Genomic DNA, 20,618 nt, shown 5'->3' on the forward strand with positions numbered 1-20,618 from the left:
TCTCATATCTAAAATGACACAATTAATAATTCTCTCCAGTCTTGATCTCTTCTGTTCACGTGTCTTATGCCGCAGTTCTCATCTATTCGGCAGCATCTAGCGATGTAATTAGGTCTTTGTTGAGAAATACTTTGTTATAATTGGTTTTGGTTGTGTCTTACCTTTACGTTTTAATTTCTCCCTTCTAATTGTCAACATTTATCAGTAAGAAAAGCCAGTTTTTGAAATAACACTTGTGTATGTAGATGTGTATTTATACAATGACAGGTAATGAATTGCTAGGAAATAATTGAACACCTTGCAAGAGCTACGCTTATTCTAAACTGGTGTGACAGTGCCCTCTAGTGGTCATAAGCTGGAACAACATGACGCGCATCACTTAGATATTCCACTCTTTAAGAGAATCTGTTATGAAATATTAATTGTAACAATATTTAATATTATTCGAAGATAATTATACATAAATTCCATTCAATAAAAAGCAAGTTCTGTATGTAAATGACTCTTCTATATATGAGTGCCCCCACATTAGTGTCGAAAACAATGGCAAACTGGCATGGCATGTGACAGCAGAATAGTAGAAGGTATAAAGCTACACATCAGCTAAATGTGAAGGACATACCCAAGGTCAATGGGAGATGGGCAGCTGCCAGACACCACTGGTACCAACCACCTCTCTAGTCTTCTGTTTCCTTTGGCAGTGGCCCTTAGGCAAGCGTCTCCCAACCCCCTCAGATATTAGCTTATTGGCGAATCTAACCAATATCAACATTACCCAAAAGCTATCCAATGACTATGGGCCTGTTTACAGTGAATGCTCTGTTTTTAATGCCATATCCTTTTTAGGTCCAACATTTTTTGCCGATTCATTTCATAATATAGTGTGATGTAATGGTGGTGGAGGTTTTTATTTTATTTTTTTACTAATACAGGGCTACAAAACCATTTCTTCCCTCCGCACAATCAAGTTAAATGATAAAATTCTGGATTCCTGCACCTACCACTAGGCGGAGCTTACTGAAAACTGTCGTATTATTGAGTTCAATTTATAAGTAAGCTCCAAAGCTCCCTCTAGTGGTGTCTGCTGGAAGGCAGAGATATTATCATTTAACTAGGACTATGCAGGGGATTTGGAGCTCTGTCTTTTTTTAAAAAAAATAACGCTGACCGCTATATAGATATATTGTTAACTATATATTACTTTGTAAATTTTTTTATATTAATGTGAATTCGAAGAGCAGAGGAACACCTTTCTGGAAACCCAAGAACCCAAAACGAGACAAACCTGCATAACCAGGTTCGGCCTTGCATTGGATGACCCCTGTGTTGTTGTTGCCCCCCAAATGGTGATGCAAAAAGTAACAATGTCATATATTGGCCAAATAACACTTTCATATAGTTGCCTAAATAACAATACAGTGCTTCCTCCACCACCATACAGTGCAAAGCTAATATACTGCACAGTTCCACACAACGCCCAAAAAAATTCACCATACAGTGCGCAAATAATACCATGCAGTGCTCAAATAATACCACCATACTGTGCTCAAATAATACCACCATACAGTACTCAAATATTACTACCATACAGTGCTCAAATAATATCACTATACAGTGCTTAAATAATACAGTCACGTTGGGTTAGTGGACCAACTGGGCCGTACCGCCTTGACGGTATGGCAGCTGGCCAACAGGGCGCAGGTCACAGTCTATAGTTCATATAGGGTACCTGTGACAGCTCGGACAGTAGTAAGACAGGCTCGGCTAGGACTAGGCAGCAGGTAGACGTCGGGCATGGAGTAGCAGGACAGGCGTGGAACACAGCACAGCATGACTACAGCTCAGCACGGCACTTGACCAGGATAGCACGGGATACAGGATACAGGTACAGGAATGGGGAACACTGGGAACTGGAAAACACTAGGAGACCATTTCCATAGACAAACTTAGGGTACGACAACGCTCAGGCATGGGAGGAAGGGGTTGGGCCCTTCTTATAGTCCATGCTACTCATGGGCTAATTTTACATTAAACTCCTGTGCGCGCGACGCCCCTTTAAGAGCGGGCACGAGCATGCGTGCGCACCCTACGGGACCTGGCCGAAGTAATTGGGAGTGAGAGCTGGCATCTCCTGAGGAGGAGACTGGGGCCAGCGCTTGCAGGCCCATGGCTGCGGCCGTCAGGAGCTGAGTGAGCCTGACGGCCCGCGGCCATGAACATGACAAATACCACCATACAGTGCCCAAATAATACCACCATACAGTGCCCAGATCACAGCTCCATACATATAGTCATCTAATAACAGTGCTGTACCCAAGCTTTGCATGCCAAATCGCACACCCCGCAGGCCGGCTCTGCACATAACCTCTGATAGGAAAGATATGAATGTACTCTATATTTTCTTCAGCAGTTCCTGATGGTTTTACCAGCAGAGCTTCGGCTTCAGAACAACACAGTTTATTAATCACTTAACGTAGATGTAGCAGAGCTGAATTCGTCATTGAACTGTTAGGGCATGTGCACACACACTAATTACGTCCGTAGTTTACGGACGTATTTCGGCCGCAAGTAGTGGACCGAACACAGTGCAGGGAGCCGGGCTCCTAGCATCATAGTTTTGTACGACGCTAGGAGTCCCTGCCTCTCCGTGGAACTACTGTCCTGTACTGAAAACATGATTACAGTACGGGACAGTTGTCCCGCAGCGAGGCAGGGACTCCTAGCATCGTACATAACTATGATGCTAGGAGCCCGGCTCCCTGCACTGAGTTCGGTCCGGAACTTGCGGCCGAAATACGTCCGTCAATTACGGACGTAATTAGTGTGTGTGCACATACCCTCACGTTAAACTCGAGAAGGTTTACCTGCAGACCAATAAAAAACATCAAGACAGTCTGTGTCAAATCATCTCTATATGGGATCTAAAAGCACTGGCTTCATCGGCCATAGGATGGATTATCATTATACTGCTCGAGTCTATTCCCCTAGTATAATCTCCGCTGGCCTGTTACAAAGTGTCAGATGTCTGATTCTTACAGCTTCACCCATTAAAGAATAGAAATCAGCGCCAGCATAGTGTTGGTATCACGGCTGTGTGAAGCTTGCACAGTTGTCGACCTTCCCTACCTTTTTACATATAATAGGGACTCTAAGGACCTGCTCTGTGATTTGTATGTTGGAAATGAGATTGCTGGGGTGCATCGGGACCGCCTGCCCTCCCCCCATACATATTCCGTGTTCCAGATCTGGAGCGCGTTACTCTGACTGAGACGTTCTGCCTTAGGAGATTGTTCCTGCCCCATGTGAAGACTGTTAATAAATTAGGTTGAGCGCTCTAGTAAGAGGTTAAACCATCTCCCTTATAATCTGTCCTGTTGGGACATAGCGGGGGATAATAGCATTGGTTTTATGTGATGGATTTCGGAGTCCGGTAATAATCTATTTATACTGTACCATGCTGCCATCTGGTGGTTGATGATGTATTTAATGGCGTGAAATAGGGTGAGATAAAAATTATATATATATTTATTCAATACGTTTTCTTTTTATATTTGCTGCTTATACCGCGCCAACATTGTAGAGATTATCCCCATTCACATTAGTCCCTGTCCGCAAGGGGCTCACAATCTAATTTCCCTATCTCAGACACTCATGCTATAAGCAGACATGGAGAAATATATATGGAAGAATGGATCTGGTTCTGTCATCAGGACCCAAATACATACTGTAATATGTTGAGTTTATAGGATCCTGTTAAAAAATAGGTGATGAAATCCGTTTGCATCACATAGAAGTGAAAAAATAATCCATTAAAGGGGTTGTCTCATGAGGGGCATTAGGGCATATGGATGTCATAGCTCCCGTTCTGCCAGACACGAGCTGTCTTTAGATTATATTGCCACGTAATACTGCAATTCTCCTGCAGTGGCCGCTGTCTGACTGGCTGAGACTTCCGCCGGAAAAAGCTGATTGCCAGAATGTCAGGAGGCGGAGCCATATGAAACGGGTTATCTGTGATAAGACAAACAAGGATGTGACCCCTGGTAGCTGGCGGGCACAATACATATATACACAAAAGGAGCTGCCTGCAACAGCCAAACCCAATTTCCCAACTACCAATGACAAGGAGAATAATACTCTTTAATAGCTACGTATAGCTGGACTAACCACAATTATGATTAAAATTATCACCAACCTAGATCGGACATACAAGTATGTAACCTGATTGAACAGGCATGTATATGTGTAACATAGAGATGTGTCGTCCCTAACCAGTTAAATTGTTTAACAAATAGTAGGTAGCAGTAAGTCTAATAACATTAGCCCCGTGTGCCCCTGAAGACGCTACTTGTTAGCGAAACATGTCGGGGGGGCTGTTAATGTTTTAGACACTGCCGTTGATCGGACTTACTGCTACCTACTATTTGTTAAACAATTTAACTGGTTAGGGACGACACATCTCTATGTTACACATATACATGCCTGTTCAATCAGGTTACATACTTGTATGTCCGATCTAGGTTGGTGATAATTTTAATCATAATTGTGGTTAGTCCAGCTATACGTAGCTATTAAAGAGTATTATTCTCCTTGTCATTGGTAGTTGGGAAATTGGGTTTGGCTGTTGCAGGCAGCTCCTTTTGTGTATATCTGTGATAAGACAACCCCTTTAATGGATCCTGACAAAATACATGCCAAGAAATGTATACAGTGTGTGATGTAGTTTGTTATTTTTCATGACGCCTCATATCATTGCTTTTTTTAGGTGACAATTGAAAAATAATATTTAGAATTTTTTTCAATTTGCGCTAATACTAAAATAAAAAAAAATTCTGTTTTTATTAATTTTTGTTATTATTTCCATTCATGCAAAATGAATTCATATTTGGTGCCTTGAGTTTTTAATTGATGGCAATTTGAAATAATAAAATCAACAACAGTTCATTTTTGCATTTTCACAAATAAATTAATGTTTCCTCCCGAGAAACTCCTTACCCTTCTCCTCTCTTGACAAATGCGTGCTGTTCTCCAGAGCAGCGCGGTTACGACTCGCAGATAACCAATGTGTCCTCCACCGGGCCGAAGACTCCGGATATTTATGGTTCACAATTACAGGCTTAACAAAATCTTCTAATTTAACCACTGAGCACTTGAAATAATTTATTTGCGGATATCTACCAAGGTGAAATGTTGAATTATAATACTAGTTTTTCTTTGAAATCGAATTCATGGATTAAAAGACCGTTTCCTTGTGGAATAAATCGCCCCAACCTCGTCCTTATGTTGAAGTCATATTTAACCTTTTTTTTACTGAACCTTGAAGGAGTGTTCCTTTAAAACGAACGGTAGGCCATTAATGGAAGGAGCTCGCTTATCGGAGGTAAATCTACAGCTCATGGTGTTTACTTTTCCAAGTCCGTAATATTTATTGCTGTTTTTTTTTTGTTCTTTTATCTCTACAGCTTTTGGCGTTCCTCCAGGGCCTCTTTACCTTCTACCATGAGGGATACGAACTGGCGAGAGAATTTACACCCTATAAGGAGCAGCTACAGTTCAATTTACAAAACGTAAGCGGCAGCTCGGCTTATTACCGTGTTTCATGAATAATTGAATTGTCGTAATTTATCTTGAAGCGCAAAAAATTGTCCTTAAAGTTCAAAAGATGCAATTTAAAGGGGAAACGCGTGTTCGGAACATCTCCGAACACGCAGTCCCTACAGAGCATGTACGGGCAGTGCATGAAGCATGTACAGCTTTGTACTAAAAGGATTCATACAGGCCCTGTGCCAGTGTTCATGAGCTTGAAAACCTGTCCTGACTGTGTCCCCGCTCACACAGCTGTAGGGCTTGTTACAAGAGAGCACTCTGATACTGTATACCTGTGTGAGCAGCACATGAACAGGACATGTTTCAGCCTCTGTATGTAAACAAGAATATTCTCAATCATTGACTTAGTAGACTAAGCAGAAATTGATTGCAAAAAAGGCTCAGATTTATAATTATTACTAATTATTATAATAGAATTATTATAAATATTAAAGAAACAGTTAAAAACTTAAATTTTTAGAGGCATAAATTAAATGGTTGTCCAAAATTCGAAAAAAAAGTTTTTCAGAAAAACAACGCCACTCTTGTCCACAGGCTGTATCTGGTATTGCAACTCCGTTATGTTTAAGTGAATGGGGCTGAGCTGCAATACCAGACACAACGTGTGAACAGCAGTGGAGGGGAAAAAAAGCAGACCCCTTTTTCTAATCCTGACAACCCTCTTACTAATTATACAACTTTTGGGGCCTTGAAACAGAAAATCTCAACTTTTGGCATTTTCCAGGTAGTTTCCCTAAACGTTTTATGACACAACTGCTTTGCTAAATTAAAATAAGACATGGTTGTCATGCGGGAATTTTTAAGTTGACTTTACTGTAATTGGTCGGAAGTTACTGATAGTCTTCAGATGTAATGGTGACATCGGGGTTAGGAATCTTAATTTCACCGGTGGTGAAGTCCAGGTTACGTAAGTGTCAGAAATAACACGAATGAGATAAAACAGCAAAGTTCAAAAAGTTTCAAGAAAAAAAAAAAGAGTTTAGATGTTAGAGCTGTATATGGGGAGGGGGGGGGGGCGCAGCTTCAGTTCCTCCAAATGTTTCCTGTTTTGATCCCTTGCCTATAATTATAGTCCAAATCAGGATATTATCAGGACCAGCCCGGACTGCACACATAAATACAGTACCAACTCTCACACGTCTTGTTATGCAAACATGACCAGGGAGAAATCATTTAACCCCTTACTTTCTCAAAACTTTATTCTAACGTTTTATAATGTTGTCCGTTTTTTCTACTCCCTCGTTTGAGACCTCATAAATGCCAAAGAAGAGAGCACTCCCTGGAGGACCAAGTATGTCCATACATTACACAGACAGCCCCTTGATCAATAGGCACCATGTACTACTTCGGTTCCCCTGTGGTGGCGCTGCAGGGAAAATTACCACTTGCCAAAAGGTTCTTCCACAGATAACTGCTGATTGCTGGGGGTTCCAGCAGCAGGATACCCTGTGATACGTTTATTTTGGGGGAGCCTTCTAATAAAAAGTGATTGCCCAAAGCGGACACCCCATTTATTTTGCCCATGTGTTAGCTGAAACTGAAATAGACCATTGACGGCTTCCATTCACACTCTTAATACAAAATTAATACATGAAGATATCTAGATCTCTTAAAGGAACGCTTCGGGCAAAACAGATGTAATGACAGGGATAGGGAAACAGACAAGTGAGCCCTAATCTACCCGCCACTCAGTCCCTGCCTACTTGCAACGACCCGCTCTAGGCGACGGGGTACAACTGGGCGACGGTCCCTACACTCAGTAAGTGCACGACAGACAACCAGACAAGGGAACACAGAACAAAGGGAAACGGGGCAGTTGCCCACGGCAACACCGTGAGCAACAAGAGTAGTAAACGAGCCGAGTCAAACCAGGAGAGTACGAGGTGCCAAACGCAGAGCAGGAGAGTAGTGAACAAGCCGAGTCAAACCAGGAGTGTACGAGGTACCAAACGCAGAGCAGAAGAGTAGTCAGTAAGCCAGGGTCAATACGAAGCAGGGACAAGTAGTTCAAGAAGCTGCAGCAGGGCCAGGAAACCAACAGAGAAGAATCACAAGCAAGGAGGAACAGGAAAGGCAGGTATAAATAGACAGAGGGCGGGAGCTAGCTCCGTCTGGTCAGGCTGTGATAGGCTCTCCCACTCCTAAACCTGCCATCCTGAGTGGTGGAAGATGGAGTCAGTCTCACAGACATAGAAGCAGGTGCAGACTGATTACCTATGGGCGTGGATACAGAAGCTGTGCCTGGCAGATCCTTAAGGCTGGGTTCACACGACCTATTTTCAGGCGTAAACGAGGCGTATTATACTTCGTTTTACGCCTGAAAATACGGCTACAATACGTCGGCAAACATCTGCCCATTCATTTGAATGGGTTTGCCGACGTACTGTGCAGACGACCTGTCATTTACGCGTCGTCGTTTGACGCGTAAAAATACAGCCTCGTCAAAAGAAGTGCAGGACACTTCTTTCAGACGTAATTTGAGCTGCTCTTCATTGAGGTCAATGAAGCACAGCTCAAAATTTACGGCTGTCAGAGAAGCCTCGCAAAATGCGAGGAGGAGCATTTACGTCTGAAGCGAGGCAGCTGTTTTCTCCTGAAAACAGTCTGTCTTTTCAGACGTAAATGCCTGCTATCGTGTGCACATACCCTAACAACAGATACAATCTGTTAGGCCTCAACCAGAAATTAAGTAGGTGGAGCATGATTCTTTTTTTGGTGTTCTTTGAATCCCTGTGTCATGCACCGCCCCATCAGGTCCTCACAAGGCATAACACTGGGTATTAGTTTTGCCTGGTATTCCTTTAATACAGAGTTTGATGATGAGGGTCCCACCATTAGAACCTCATAGGCCTTGCCTGACCTCTCTGAATACATCTTACATGGAGGATGATGATGGTAGACCCTTTCTTTTATAGACCCGGAATAACTTTGAAAGTACCCGGCAGGAGATGGACCGTTTAATGCAGAGGATGAAATCTGCAGACCAGGACTATCGACCACCCAGCCAGTGGACAATGGAGGGATATTTATACGTCCAAGAGAAGAGTAAGTCCTGTGATTGTATTCTTTGTATTATGATATTTTTTTATCCGCGTCTCTTATATTTTGTGCATTCCGCTCCAGCATCAATGTGTTTTAATTTTGTTTGACTTGTGCTATCTGAGAAAATATGCGTCCTCTGAGGAGCTGACCTATGTAGTTTAGGAATAATTATCTTCCTGTGAAATTGTAATGCGGAACTGCTAAGCATTCCTTAATATTCCATTGTGTCAATTCACTTGCCCTCTGCTACGTCGTTCTGGATCGCAGTTTGTCTTGTTAACATGTGCGCATATGTGAGCTCCTAGAAATCACTGCTCTTTTTGGGAAAAACACTTACACTGTGTTAGGCCCCATGCACACGCCCGTGCCCGTCATCCTGGTTCGTGATCACAGGCACGGCCGGCTACGGACAGTCTTCTGCATTTGCGGACTATGCTCCCATTATAAAGTATGGGAGCACGGTCCATAAAATAAAAAAATACGACATGTCCTATTTTTTACGGAAGGTTTCTACGGTCCGGACACCTTCCCGTAAATATATACGGGAAGGTGTCCGTCGGCCATAGAAATGAGTGGGTCCATAATTACGGACAAAATCTACGGTCGTGTGCATGGGGCCTCAGGCCTCCTGCAGGGCCTAAGGGGGCGGTACATCCCTTGCAATGGCAGCCATTTGTAAAACACTGTTTTAAAGGGGTTTATGTTAAAGGTACCCTACAAGGAACACAAGACCAGAGTGACACAAAGCGCTTCCTGCCCCCCCCCCCCCCTCCAATCCACTTTAAAGTGTATTGGATAAATAACAGAACTTAATTCTAGAACTTAAAGATTCTAACAATTCTGGATCATCTTATATTAGAACTTTACATTGTGCCATTCCTCTATATTCCTCCTAGAAATGTATGAATAAATTAAAAACTGGGCATTACCATTCCCCTTGTGAAAGGGTTGTGTCCTCACACAGTCTGGCACTAGCTGCACTGATTGGACAATGTCAGACTGTGTAGGGACACACCCTCTTCTTGTAACACCCAGTTGTCGATTTATTCAGATTTCTAGTAGGAATAACAGAGGAACGGCACAACGTAGAGTTCTAAAAGAAGATGTTCCAGAATTGGTATTGACGAAAAATGTAACACTGCGTTATTTTTCCTGTAAAGAACACGATCACCTCAGCGGAACCTGACGAACCTCATTATAAGACAATGGGGTCCGTTGGGTGCCGCGGGGCTGTTGTGTGACGGATCCAGCACATCCTTATGGCTTCTGTTATAAAAGGAAGCCACAACGCTGATGTGAACAGAGCCTAACAGAAAAACGGAGCTCTATCCTTAATGGTGTTGATAGGTGGGAAGCTTCCGCTTGTAGGTATTGAATCATTAATAATTGGGTTTCTGATTGATGTTGATAACAATTATAGATCCTTTTATCTTTTTACTCTTACACACTGTATCTTGCTGGCTCAGAGGATTACACAAAATCAGTCGTGGATTTACCCCGTTCTTTGGCGCTTTTTGTATATCTCATTTACATTTTACAAGCTATGCAATTACTATGTTCTGTGCCTGGTTAATAGCTTACACCATGTTTGTGTCTGCACGCATTGCTGGATTCTAAGCCTCTCCGTGAAACAGCTGTAACATTATTTCAATTAAAAATGAATCTTTATCCGACGTAAACGCTGTGAACCATAACCTAAAAGCCAGAGGATATAAAGGGAATTACAGTTCGCAGCTGCTTTTCTCATGTATAGCGCTGCCCTAACCCAGTGCTTTTAGGATTCATAGACATCATAGCCCTGTCTTATATACATAGAGAATCTTGTGTCTATGAACTGTTGCAGATTGATTCTGGTTATAAGTCGAATATTGTTGCTCACTATATAATAGAGATTAACAAAACTCAGTTGTCATGGGCTTTGCTCCCTGCCCTTAAAGGCTATGTCCACCATTGAAATAGTTTTGTTTTAAAAAAAAGAAAAAATGTCTATAAAGAAATGTCTATCATGTTTTGTGCAACTTTCTAAATACATTTCATTAAAAATAATTTTTACTTTTTGAGATACCGCTGAGATCTGAATCCGTCAGGTCAGCGGCACTGACGCGTTTAGTGTCAGCGGCTCCTGACACGCAGGTTCCACCTGTAATCGATCACATCTAAGTTATGAACTTAGATGTGATCGGTAACAGCTCGATCCAGCGTGTCAGAGACACTCGGTACCCGCTGTCACTGAACCCGTCAGTGCCGTATACAGGATATAAAGCAGCTGTATCTCAAAAAGTAAAAATAATGTTTTCATGAAAAGTATTTAGAAAGTTGCACAAAACACAGTGATAGATATTTTTATTTCTTTTTAAAAAACTATTTCAAAGCTGAAAGATGTACACAGCCTTTAATGTAGTCGTTGGCCAGGTGCTTCAGGATGGCACCAAATGCATTGTGCTGGGTGGTGTCCAGCTGCCAATAGGTCCTGCTGTGACTGCCTGCTGAGGAATGGGGGTAGCCCTGTTATGGTCTCTAGTGGAAGTGTAAGACCTGATGTAACTACTGTGGGACTGCTGTGAAATTGGGGTTCTGTTGTAATTACTGCGGAAGTGGAAGGGGACTGCTGTGTCTTCTGGGGAAGTGAGGTGGTTGCTGTGACTACTAGGGAAGTGAGGGTGCTGCTGTAACTTCTGGGGAAGTGAGGGTGCTGCTTTAACTACTGGGGAAGTGAGGTGGCTGCTGTAACTACTGGGGAAGTGGGGGTACAGCTGTAACTACTGGGGAAGTGAGGGTGCTGCTGTAACTACTGGGGAAGTGGGGTTGCTTCTGTAACTTATGGGGAAGTGGGGGTGCTGCTGTAACTACTGCGGAAGTGGAAGGGGATTGCTCTGTCTACTGGGGAAGTGGGGGTGCTGCTGTAACTACTGGGGAAGTGAGGTGGTTTCTGTAACTACTAGGGAAGTGAGGGTGCTGCTGTAACTACTGGGGAAGTGAGGGTGCTGCTGTAACTACTGGGGAAGTGAGGGTGCTGCTGTAACTACTGGGGAAGTGGGGGTGCTGCTGTAACTACTGGGGAAGTGAGGTGGCTGCTGTAACTACTGAGGAAGTGGGGGTGCAGCTGTAACTACTGGGGAAGTGAGGGTGCTGCTGTAACTACTGGGGAAGTGGGGGTGCTGCTGTAACTACTGGGGAAGTGGGGGTGCTGCTGTAACTACTGCGGAAGTGGAAGGGGATTGCTGTGTCTACTGGGGAAGTGGGGGTGCTGCTGTAACTACTGGGGAAGTGGGGGTGCTGCTGTAACTACTGGGGAAGTGAGGTGGTTGCCGTGACTACTAGGGAAGTGAGGGTGCTGCTGTAACTACTAGGGAAGTGAGGGTGCTGCTGTAACTACGGGGGAAGTGAGGGTGCTGCTGTAACTACTGCGGAAGTGGAAGGGGACTGCTGTGTCTACTGGGGAAGTGAGGGTGCTTGTGTAACTTCTGTGGAAGTAGGGGTGCTGCTGTAACTACTGGGGAAGTGAGGGTGCTGCTGTAACTACTGCGGAAGTGGAAGGGGATAGCTGTGTCTGCTGAGGAAGTGAGGGTGCTGCTGTAACTACTGGGGAAGTGAGGGTGCTGCTGTAACTACTGCAGAAGTAGAAGAGGACTGCTGTGTCTGCTGGGTAAGTGAGGGTGCTGCTGTAACTATTGGGGAAGTGAGGGGGTATGCTGTGACTACTGGGAAATTGATGGAGCTGCTGTGACTACTTGGGAATTGAGGGTGCTGCTGTAACTACTGCGGAAGTGAGGTGTCTGCTGTGACTACTGGGGAATGAGAGGGCTTTTTTGATTACTGGAGAAGTGAGCAGGCTGCTGTGAAAACTGGGGAAGTGAGAGGTATGCTGGGACTACCGGGAAATTGATGGAGCTGCTGTGACTACTGGGGAATTGAGGGTGCTGCTGTAACTACTGGGGAAGTGAGGGGTCTGCTGTGACTACTGGGGAATGAGAGGGCTTTTTTGATTACTGGAGAAATGAGCAGGCTGCTGTGAAAACTGGGGAAGTGAGGGGTATGCTGGGACTACCGGGAAATTGATGGAGCTGCTGTGACTACTGGGGAATTGAGGGTGCTGCTGTAACTACTGGGGAAGTGAGAGGTCTGCTGTGACTACTGGGGAATTAGAGGGCTGTTGTGATTACTGGGGCAGTGAGCAGGCTGCTGTGACTACTGGGCAAGTGAGCAGGCTCCTGTGACTACTGGGGAAGCGAGCAGGCTGTTGCGACTACTGGGGAAGTGGCTGCTGTGACTACTGGGAAGGTGAGGGGCCCATGCTGTGCAGTGAAACAGAGTAAGGGACTTCATTTTAACTAATAGAGAGGAGGGAAGGGGCACTGCTGTAACTACCGGGTGCTCTATTCTGTCTGCTGCGCAAAACCTTGAATGACGTAAAAGGCTAGACTTACATTTCCCTGTTTTCAGTGCATTTGCACTCCTAACTTTTTGGGCTGACTCCTTTTTCTTATGACTATATGTAAGGAACATTAAGTTTAGAAACATCTTTACAATTTTTTTTTCATGTGGCCGCAGCTGAGTAGTCATGTGAGACGCAACATTTATAGAAAGGTTTGTATAATTTTTAGAACTAACAGCTTTTGACGTCTTGCAACAGCTCTGAGCTGTCGTACATTGTAGAAGGGTGAGATCTCGCATTATAAGATGTGACATTTCTGTTATTATACCAAATAATTCTACTCTGAAGGAAATGTCACACACCTGTCACGCTTGTAGCCATGGGATATCTGTCTGATAGCTCTGTATGTTACTGCTGCCCTTTATTGCAATGATTTATGGCCTATATCTCAATAAATGATACTTCCCTGCTGTATGGAAATGGACCATGGTAGTACAAGAGCCAAACCAGAAGAAGCTCTGTGCGGCCACTCAGTTGCCCTGCAGCGGCCTCTGCAGGGGAAATGTAGTATTACATGGTGATCTTACAAATTAAGGAGTGACCCTGTAATGTCCACCACATCGGGAGTCGCTCTTTGCAGACCCATTTAAAACACTTTTTATTTATTTTCTTAGCAATGTATGTGACATGTAACATATCATTTGTAATTGCTAAAAGATTTAAGATATATTATAACTAAGATGAGCAGAATGTATAGAATAGAATCACAAATCTCATTTTCGTATCCATGTGCCAAGATGGTCATTACTAGATTCACATCTCTGGCCCTTGTGGGCAGCAAACGCTCTCTGGTAAGATTAAGTTCAGTGTAAATGTAACTGGTAGAACCAGCTGCCACTGTATTCAGCCTTTCCCACAAGGTCATCCATAGGCACAGATACCTAATGGGCCTAATTAGAAATATGGTCCTAAAAATGGTGAATACTAATAGCAGTACAGCTTAGGTGCCAGATTTAGTTCTATTTTGTGCTGTCTTTTTCTATAAATGAATTATTAGAGCAATGAGATGGAAACGTCTGGCCCGAGAGACTGGTTATATGCGAAGTGCTCTCCCGACCCCAGGTACATGCCAAGTCCCCCTCTTTAAAGAAGTCTAGGATGAGCGATTTCCACCTTCACAAGCAATATTTTTATTATCCAAATGAATCTAATGGTAACCATGGTAACAGACTACAATAAAACCTGTTGTCTGCTCCTACAGTCATACTTCCTTCCACCAGTTGCCTACTTCTTGCTAACTTACATTCTCTAGGTTAGCATGATCTCAGGAACAGATGTGAGGAGCAGAGCTGGCCTTTGGGGTGTGCGACCTGTGCTACCGCACATGGTACATCACTCATTTACTGGTTAGGGGCACTGCCAACAGCATGCTGCAGAACATCAGTGCCAGAGAGCAGACTGTCATGGAGAATATTGGACAAGCGCCAGTTACTCTCTGTGACAGCCTGTTTGTGTGTGCTGCTGTGCACTGCGGCTCCACCTGTGCTTCTCTCTGACTCCTCTTCTGATTATCCCTTTTGCGAGCTGCGGCTCTCCCCCTCACACACACTCTGACTCTGACCCACACTGTTAAATGCTGGTAACTGCTGGTTACCCACCAATGAGCAGACCAGAGGATTGGAATGGAGTTGTGGTTGAGTATTTATTTTATTACTTGTTGGGGCTTACTTAGGGGCACTTTCAATATGTGGGGTGCACCAAGGGTCAATATTAATATGTAGAGGGCGCCAAGAGGGCACTTTTACTAAGTGGGGAACACCATTACCGGGTGGAGGAAACTAAGGGGGCACAAAGGGTCAATTTTACTAAGTGGGGGCACTGTTATTGTGTAGGGGAAGTAATCAGGCATTAATAAATGTAAGAGCAGTAAGAGGGCACTATTACTGTGCAGGGGCAGTAAGGTAGCGTTATGACTGTGAAGAGGTAGTAAGAGGGCACAATTACTGTGTGGGACACAAATAATGACAATATTACTGTGAAGGAGAAATAATGGGGCACTATACTGTGTGGGGGCACACATAGCGGCACTATTACTGTGTTGATGCCACTAAGGGGGGACACTACTTCTGTGTGATGCCCAAAGACGGGCACATAACTGTTATCTAGTAATGGGGAACGCTCAATAATCCGATAAATTCTATGAATGTTACTGTACAGTCCTGCATTGTTGTTGACTGAATAGTTTTGAGATAAATCCAATGTTTGCACACGTTACCATGAGTTAACCTTTAAATACGTGTCCTTTGGGTTAGGATAAGCCTCGTTTTCCCTGTGCCTGTCTTTGGAGGATACTTATGGTTTGCTCATACAGGATGTTTATTGTGTTGCTTCGGAATCAATATGTTCATAGACACCTGTAACCTGCAAACTGCCTCTAATCCAACTGGTGTTTCCGTTAATGAGGCCCAATGGGGGAAGCAGCTGTTTCTGTCCGTCGTGTTCTACATGTATTGTCCTACTTGTCGAGAAAACGGGGCCAACGCTGCTCGAATCCATATCATTCTAATTAAGAGTGCTGCTCATTATGACAGCGGACGGGGAGGGGGGAAGAAGCTGGCATTGAGGATATTTGTTGATTTGAGCGTCAGTGAAAGGTCAGGGTCTTTGGGTATTCTCCAAGACCTGATTAATTTATCATGGCTGAAATACAAGCGACTCTCTAGTTGTAATAAACCTCAAGATTTTACATCTATACAATGCAGTTTAGTCATTATTGGGATGTCCTAATATTTGTATGAGTTCTAAATATGTTATATATTAAATAAGTTTTGGTTTACACTTACAAAAAGAGTACTTTTTTTTCCCAGAAGCAGCGCCACTCTTGTTCATTGGCTGTGTCTGGTAATGCAGCTCAGCCCCATTCACTTGTATGAGGTTGAGCTGCAATACCAGACACAGCCTAAAGACAAGGGTGGTGCTGTTTCAAACCTATTTTTCTAATCTCAGACACCTTATGTAATTTTTTTTATTGTGTGTATATATATATATATATAATAATTTTTTTTCTAATTAAATGTGTACATTTTATTTCATTACATTAAGGGCCCCTCGGGTTTACATGGACGAGGCATTACTGTACTTATGACAAAAGCAGTAAAACTTTTACAATGAGCATTTCTGAAACAAAGTCTGGTGGAAAAGTGGTAAGCTCAATTGTTTTTTTGTTTTTTTTTAAATCTTGGTATTATTTTGTAATAAGCGGTAAAAGGGTTGTCTCAACAAGAACACCCCTGTCCATACGTCCTGCTAGGACATATAGATGTCGCCTTTTCGGGACCCCCTTCTTTTAGCCAGAACGGAGAACAACCAACCAGGCATACCACTTCTATGTTGAGAGCAGAATGAGCGGCAGATAGACACCTCTGGTGCTGCTTATCCTGGGAGAAACAATAGGATCAAACAGGTTGAAATCCTCCTATTCACAGGGTGGGATTAGATTGGATTGTGCCCTTAGCAGTACTTTCTATTTATGCCCCCTCCCCTATGGTGTGCCATGTAGTGCCCAAATGATATTGTTTTAAAGTTTAAATAACACTGCCCAATCTTGTGCAGCTGCGTTTCCATAGATTCCGGCACAAAGCGTTGGATCGAGGTGCAAGCTATCAGGGCCAGTGATGCCCCTTTCGGTAATGACTAATGATATATTCCCCTCTATGGCATACTTCATGGCGGTCGGCCGGTCACCATAGACAAGAGATGACCAATGGTATCAGCTGCCAAAAATCTCATCTCTATCATCAACTCAACTTATTTCCGACGCTAGACAATTATGCTTGTCCTGAGCGGGGGGGGTAGATGCTGCATCAGGACGACCATACTCGTCCTGCTGATCTCTGATATCCGTCATTTGCCCATTTAGATGTCAAGGTCAATAGCGACCACGGCATCTAAGGTGTTAGTCCATCGGTTCCCTGCGTCGGGATCAGGGTGTGCCGATGGGTTTCTATGGCAACTGGAGGTCTACTAAAGGACCCCAGGTCTGCCGGAAGCCTAATAATCCATACCGATGTATTCCAAAGCATTATAGAAGCGATCAACTGATTAAAAAATTAGTTCACCATAAAAAGTACATATCTGGTACTGCTACAATCGTAAGGACACACAGAATAAAGATAATTTTCTATGTAGGCTCATGGCGGAAAAAAAGGCAAACTGTGGCATATTTACAGTTTTTCTTTTCAATCAACCCCCCCCCCCCCCAAGGTTATAAAACATGTTTATATTGTGCAAAGTACTAAAATATTACAATGTTTGTACCGACCAGAAGAATAAGCTTACCCTACAGTATTACATTAGTTTTATTGCATGGTAGACAGTGAATAAAAAATGCAAAAAACAATGGTGGAATTGCTGGATTTTTTTGCATTTGCCCCCCGAAAAATTTATAATAGCTTATATGTACCCCAAAATAATGCCGCAAAAAAAATGAAAAATCAAAAAAATTATAGATCTTGGAATGCAACGATTCATTTTTTTAAAAAAAAATAGCTCAGTCCTTAAGGGGTCAAATTGGTTCCTCCATCGAAAGCAGTCACGGCATACCGATTAGCTGCGGCTTCTTCTTTTGGGGTTGTTTTGAAGAAATAATGCATAGGAACTGCTGTATTTTACAAAGCACTTTTGCCCCTAGTTCTAGTCATTGGGGAGGGGGGGGGGGGCAGTGGTCAAACTTCCACCAATCAGATATGTATATTCGATATTAATATTAATACAGATATGGGATTTTATTGCAAGAGTGAAGCTCGTGTACAACAGGTCAGATCACCACCTCGGGCTTGACTAGCATTTGGATTTTTCCAAAAATTGATGTAGGTTGAGATCCTCTTTAATGCTCTTGTGATCGATTTCCCTCATTACTTTCTTAATAGGACAAACAAAACATTCGCAGACATAAAGTCCCTGGTGATACCTGCTATCTAGAATTCCCATTAGTTTATCTTCTAGTAATACAAAGTAACACTAAAACTAATTTTCCAAGGATATTATCTATAAAGTCAAATAAACCGTAATATTGGGTTCGTAAATCACCGCCGCACGAGCAGGATATGTGTAGAGTTATTCTTCGTCCTTTCTTGTAAAATAAATTCTATTCTACCGTTTCTCAATTATATTTATTTGTAGTATAGCTGGCTGAAAATCAATATGGCCATTACAGCCTCCACAGGGGTTGTCAACCAACTCTAAGGCCAACCATACACTTTAGATAACGGTCGACTGGACAGTTACCCCACAGCTATTCCTTCCGACTCCCCCATACACATGCACCCTCCACTCAACGGATACGATTGCCATGACTGTTGGCGCCATTTTTATTTAGTTTGCGGAAATATTACTAGCATTGCTACTTATACAGAAAATGCCACAACTTCAGGCACTTCCATGGTGTGTAAAAGACGCAGCTTGTTTGTGTATTGCTGTAATGTTTGTACTTTTTTTTTCCTCTCCTAGAACGGACTGATCTCAAGCACCCCAGAGATGTTTAAGCTGAAAATGTGTATCAGGCGCAAAACCGACTCTATAGACAAACGGTTCTGCTTTGACATAGAAGTCATAGAAAGGTTAGTCAATGGCTGAAAGAATTGTCATCGACTTTTTGTTAAAATTTATGACATGCCTTAAAGGGATATTCTGGTTTCTTAATATCTCAGTAGGAATGAATCTAACATTATTTCAAGGGATGGTACAGGATTTAAAAAAAATTGCCCGTTTTCTTCCAGAAACAGCGCCACACCTGTGCATTGGCTGTGTCTGGTATTGCAGCTTAGCTCCATTGAAGTTAGCTGTTTTTGGAAGAATGCAGTCATACCCGTTAGGGTATGTTCACACGACCTATTTTCGGCCATTTTTCGGGCCGTAAACGCCGAAAAACGGCCTGAAAAAACGGAAGCAGATTGCCTCCAAACATCTGCCCATTGATTTCAATGGGAAAACAGCGTCCTGTTCCGATGGAGAGTTTTTCGCGGTGTTTTTGACGCGTAAAAAAAAGGACGCGAAAAAGAAGTGCAGGACACTTCTTGGGACGTTTTTGTATCCGTTTTCCATAGACTCTATTGATAAAAGCTCCAAAAACGGCCGTAAAAAACGCAGCGTCCAAGACAACCCCCAGTCAGGAACATACAGCAAAATCAGGAGCAACCTGCAAGAAGATACCAGGGGATCTCTAGATCACAGAAGAAGAGGAAAGCTTGATTTTGGGATTTTGGGAATTCTAGAGAGGCGCATATGTTACTGGTCAGTGTCGTACATCGAAAAGAGAGGATGCCCCATAGCAAAGGTCAAATTGGGACCTTTAATTATAGTGCAGGTTTTGCCACCCTGGACAGAAGGGCCTGGTGTCTGTTACCTGCTTCAAACCCTTTAATGACCCTTGCGCCTCTCTTTGTCTGGAGAGGGGTGTCCTGCACAGGTTCTTGCCACTCAGTAGCAAAGGGGATCGGTCCAACCAGGAATAGGCCTCCTCTCTCCAATGGCCCCATAGCAGCCGTATGGTCTGCCTCTATGGTACATATGCCCTTATTATCAGTAGTTTCATTTACTTTACTATTTTTTATCATTTTTTTTTTGCAGACAAGGTATCATAACTCTTCAAGCGTTATCTGAGGCAAATCGAAAACAATGGCTGGAGGCGATGGATGGGAAGGAACCTGTAAGATACATTTACATTTTTTGCTCCGTAATAGACATCTATATGTATTAAAGAGTATTTCATTCTGAAATAAAAACAAAAAAAATATCTATGCAGTCTAGTTGCATCTGTATTTTGGATGGCAACCTATAATACTGACGCTACAGCTACGATAGGAGTTGTCACTCGACAATCCCAGGCCAAATTAATCTCGTTACATAGAAGTAAATTGCTGCATAACTAAGCAGATTGGCCCATCAGGACTCCTGATGAGTGACAACCCGTGTAGGAGCTGCAATGGCGGCCATGGTAATAAAAAGATTTTCAACATAGATGGCCCCATAGACATAAGATTGTCGGCAGACTCCATAGAAATCAATTGGATCTTCTAATAAATATCTAATGTCTATGGCTACCACTACATCACCCATAGACATAGGATAAAAGTTTACTGTAACAGCTGTGTCAGACCTCCCAAGACAAGAGTCAGGCTGTCAGGGCATGCTAGGAGTTGTAGTTGTGAAACAGCTGGAGGTCCACAGGGTGGAGACCACTGTTTCAGGCTATACAGTCTGATAAATCGGTACATTGTTTGCCCGGCCACCTTAAATCATAATGTCTATGGGTCCCAATAGTCTTTTATGTCTCCGAATAGTAAAAAGAATACCAGTCTATCATTTGCAAGACATTGGAATAAAAAGTAGGACAATGGAGAGTGGCAGTAGCTAGCTGTATAAAACGTCACATGAAGATGTTTGTCATATCACTGTATTAAAATGCTTCGGTTTTACCTTATTATTCTACTTTTTCTGCTCCCTGTCGGGCAGTGATCAGTCACTAAATTGAATTCAGTATAAAAACTAACAGGAGGAGCCACAGAGAGAGGATGAGGGGAAGAAAATGCATTGT

The 20,618-nt window shown here is 43.1% G+C and overlaps 1 protein-coding gene across 1 annotated transcript in view; it reads left to right on the plus strand.

The window, feature by feature from the left end:
- The window catches only part of ARHGAP42 (Rho GTPase activating protein 42), a 275,028-nt gene that overhangs the window by 216,533 nt on the left and 37,877 nt on the right, over positions 1-20,618 (plus strand). Inside the window, exons 7-11 of the mRNA XM_075851519.1 lie at positions 5,463-5,567; positions 8,523-8,652; positions 16,127-16,227; positions 18,533-18,642; positions 19,652-19,730. Coding sequence (XP_075707634.1) covers positions 5,463-5,567; positions 8,523-8,652; positions 16,127-16,227; positions 18,533-18,642; positions 19,652-19,730 — 525 coding nt within the window. The remainder of the gene's footprint in view (positions 1-5,462; positions 5,568-8,522; positions 8,653-16,126; positions 16,228-18,532; positions 18,643-19,651; positions 19,731-20,618) is intronic.

This window comes from Rhinoderma darwinii, chromosome 2 (assembly GCF_050947455.1).
Source record: "Rhinoderma darwinii isolate aRhiDar2 chromosome 2, aRhiDar2.hap1, whole genome shotgun sequence".
In the NCBI taxonomy this organism is placed as follows: domain Eukaryota; kingdom Metazoa; phylum Chordata; class Amphibia; order Anura; family Rhinodermatidae; genus Rhinoderma; species Rhinoderma darwinii.